The sequence below is a fragment of the Rutidosis leptorrhynchoides genome, chromosome 9 (assembly GCF_046630445.1).
Source record: "Rutidosis leptorrhynchoides isolate AG116_Rl617_1_P2 chromosome 9, CSIRO_AGI_Rlap_v1, whole genome shotgun sequence".
Taxonomy (NCBI): Eukaryota; Viridiplantae; Streptophyta; class Magnoliopsida; order Asterales; family Asteraceae; genus Rutidosis; species Rutidosis leptorrhynchoides.
Window position 1 is genome coordinate 74,416,430 of NC_092341.1, and position 3,458 is coordinate 74,419,887.

A 3,458-nucleotide genomic window follows, 5' to 3' on the forward strand; every position below is an offset into this window, starting at 1 on the left:
TTATCATTATTTGATAATCTACGTAAAGCTTTTTAAACCTTTATTGATGAAATAAAGGTTATGGTTTGTTTTAAAATGAATGCAGTCTTTGAAAAACGTCTCACATAGAGGTCAAAACCTCGCAACGAAATCAATTAATATGGAACGTTTTTAATCAATAAGAACGGGACATTTCACAAATCGTGTCTCAAGACACTTTGCTTTCTCTTCACTAATCGATGGATACACTAAATCTTCAAGACTTGGTCGAATCAGATTTCTTTCCTCGAATTGTCGTTTGAAATGCCTAAAAGCTTCTGACTTTATATTGTTTGGAGTCTCATCCCACATACCATTTATGCTAACCCCTCGTATGTTGTTCTTATTGTAGTTCCTTTTAATTACTTTGTGGAAGTAACTAGTATTCTCATCCCCTTCAAGAATCCAACGAACCTTCGCCTTTTGTCGTAACATACTCATCTTAACATTTTCTTTATCGAACCATTTTTTTCTCGTCTCCAACTAGATTGCTCTCTCACTATCTGACATTGAACCAGTTTCGGATTTGATTTCAAAATCCAACGCTTCTTTTTTAACCTGCTCAATTTCTGTATCCAATTTACCGTAGTTATGAATACTCCATGCCTTTAAAGCAGCTTTCATCTTGCACAATTTGTTGTGAAACACGCAATCTTTACGATTTATAACGGGGACAGATTCCTTTCAGGCATCCGAAACCACCTCATTAACCCCTACATCGTCAAACCAAGCGTCGAAGACCTTAAAAGGTTTTGGACTAAAATTCTTCTCATCATCCTTTAGAATGATAGGACAATAATCAGAATGTTTTCGATCCAAAGCCACCGCAGCTAGTTCACCCCACATGTGAATAAACTTTTTCGAAACAAGAAAGCGATCTAATTTACTGAACTTTACCCTGTCATCACTTACCCTAGTAAACAATCTCCCGCCTAGAGGAGTTTCCAGAAGGTTATTGATGTCGATGAAATCGTTAAATTTTCTCGCTCTTCTTACAATAAATTCACAATTTAGTCTTTCGGAAGAATCCCCGACTTCGTTAAAGTCACCCCACAAAATCCATGCTTCATCACTTTCTTTTAGCAAACTCGATAAGGATTCCCAAAGTTTCTTCTTATTTGCATCCTCGTGAGGCCCATACACATTAATGATGTTGAATTCTTCACCTGTGGCCTTCCATTTACCTCGTATTCCAATTACACGATCAAACATAATGACATTAGAAGCATCAAAATAGATTGAGTCCCAAATAAGCAATTGACCAACCGACTTACCTACTTTTTCTTTTTGAATAAATTCACACGAATTGTATTCCATAAGCGATCTTACCCACTTTAAATCAACAGTGTTTAATTTTGTTTCTTGAAGATAAAAAAAATTAGGTTTCTCTATCCGTAGGGTTCGTCTTACCCAATTGAATTTGACCCTCCTTTCATCACCCCCTTCCCCGAAGCCTTTAATATTGAGCGAAAAAATCTTCATATGAAAACAATTGAGAACGAAGAAAAAGAAAAGGCTTACTAAGATGAAGGTTTCTCCTTCCATTTTAAGCCTATCTTTTTACCGAATTCATGGATTTCTGCTGTGTTGAAGGAGGAATGTGCATCGCTCTGCTCGATTGGTGACCGATGATATGACTAAAACGAGCAGTTTTATTTATGCGGTGTCGTCAGGTTGTAAAATGTCAGAATCAGTTACCAAAAGAGAGCAATGGTTTTATTATTTGTATTTAGTTGGGTTTCCTAGCTATAGTTCACCTAATTGTCTTCCTTTTAACGAGTAAGTAGTAAATATAACTCAAGTTTGTATGTTTGTAAGTTTGTTTAGTAATGTAAGACAAAAGTGCCTGTATAGTTAACCCTAGTGACAAGTGGTGATAGATTAAGATTCACTAAAGGTAATATAAACTAGAAAGATAAAAAAAGGGATAGGTATGAAGAATAGAATCCTGACGGGGAACTGTCGCTAAAGTATAACTTCCTAGAATAAACACCAAACCTCAATTAACTGGGCTGTGAACTAAATTGATTTATCACTAAGAGTTTAGGCTTTGAAGATTCTGACTAAGACAGATATCTCCTACTCCCAACGTTAACCTTAGAAGGTTTAAATGACCTTATGGAAAGAATCCTAGGTACATGAATAAAGTGGTATATCCCTAAAGGAAAGTCTCAGCTTTTCTTAATTCTAGTTGATCTAACTACAGTAATATTCCACTACTTAATACTAAGCTATGCCTTAACATTAACAGATGTGCAATCTTAGATACTCTAAGGTACTGCTAATTAGATTAGAGGTCTCTCCTTTGCGATCACTTACTCAACCCCGGATCATCTTACAACATCTCAAGAACATTGATTCTGACGCGAATCATGCTTCTGAGCAAGCCAGCGTTCACTGAACTCTATATTGCCTACTCTAATCACAACCTAAATGGGCAGCTCTTCTTTGACGAATAAATGATTATTCGTACGTAGGTACTATATCCCTATTGTGACGTTAAGCACACATAACCACTTACCTTGTATCCTAGGGTTGATCAGGTCCTAATACTAGGTTATAGCCACATGAATAAGCGGAAAGGGTGATCCGTAAATTAGACTTCTAAACCGTCAAGGTTTTAGCATAACAATAGCATAAGTTTCAGATAATATATTCAATCATATAATAAACATTTGCAACGGATAGATAAGCATGCAAGATGAAAGCAACTTAAAGTAACAAGATAACTTTATTAAATTAAGGAAAGCGTTCACCGTTTATAGACGAGATCTGGACCATTACAAGTGATGGCATCCTCTAGACCTCTCCTATTACAATCTTCGGCGTTCACCTCCGGGTACTTAATTTTCCGCTCGGATGTGAGAAGGCCTTGAAAGCTCTAGTGAGAGAAAGTGTATTGTAGTGAGAGAGTAAAGAGAGGTGTGTTGAAAATAGATGACAAAAAGCCTTTAAATAGAAGTGAAAAATGCCTGCAAATGGCTGGCAGACCGTTTGGCAAGCCGTTTGCAAGGCCCATTTGGCAAGGTAGCCCGTTTTTGTTTTCCGTTTGTCTGGGCCGTTTTCCATAGTGGCAGGCTGTTTGACAAGCCGTTTGGCCTGCCCTGGTCAGCCTGTTTCCGGTTTCCTGGTCAGCCATTTGGCAAGCCGTTTGGCCTGCCCTGGTCAGCCTGTTTGACAAGCCGTTTGGCAAGCCGTTTTCTCTCTAAAATCTTCGTTAGCTTCGATTCTCATGATTCTTTTTGCATCATCTTCGTAATTACTTAATCTACAAATTTAACCGAAAAACGATTATTTTGCCGACAAAGTTTGAAACTTTATGTTTTTTGGGACTTAATATCGAGGGTAAAAACGTGACTTTTTAGCCGGTATCACCGACTATCACTGATATTTTGTTCTCCTGATCGACATCTGCTTTCGCAATTGGTGCAGATGGATCG

The 3,458-nt window shown here is 37.6% G+C and overlaps 1 protein-coding gene across 1 annotated transcript; it reads right to left on the minus strand.

The window, feature by feature from the left end:
* Positions 1–702: 702 nt before the first annotated feature.
* LOC139868168 (uncharacterized) lies at positions 703–3,157 on the minus strand. Its single transcript, XM_071856501.1, has 2 exons — positions 3,010–3,157; positions 703–1,472 (listed from the first exon to the last, which is right to left on the minus strand). Exons 1-2 carry the CDS (start codon positions 3,155–3,157, stop codon positions 703–705), a joined length of 918 nt encoding a protein of 305 aa, XP_071712602.1.
* Positions 3,158–3,458: the final 301 nt, after the last annotated feature.

Bases quoted from the DNA above. Each gene is read 5' to 3' on its own strand.
- LOC139868168 (XM_071856501.1), bottom strand. From the start codon at position 3,157: ATGGCTGACCAGGAAACCGGAAACAGGCTGACCAGGGCAGGCCAAACG. The intron at 1,473-3,009 runs GTCTGCCAGCCA...TCAATATTAAAG, and splicing joins TGCAAACGGCTTGCCAAACG to GCTTCGGGGAAGGGGGTGAT.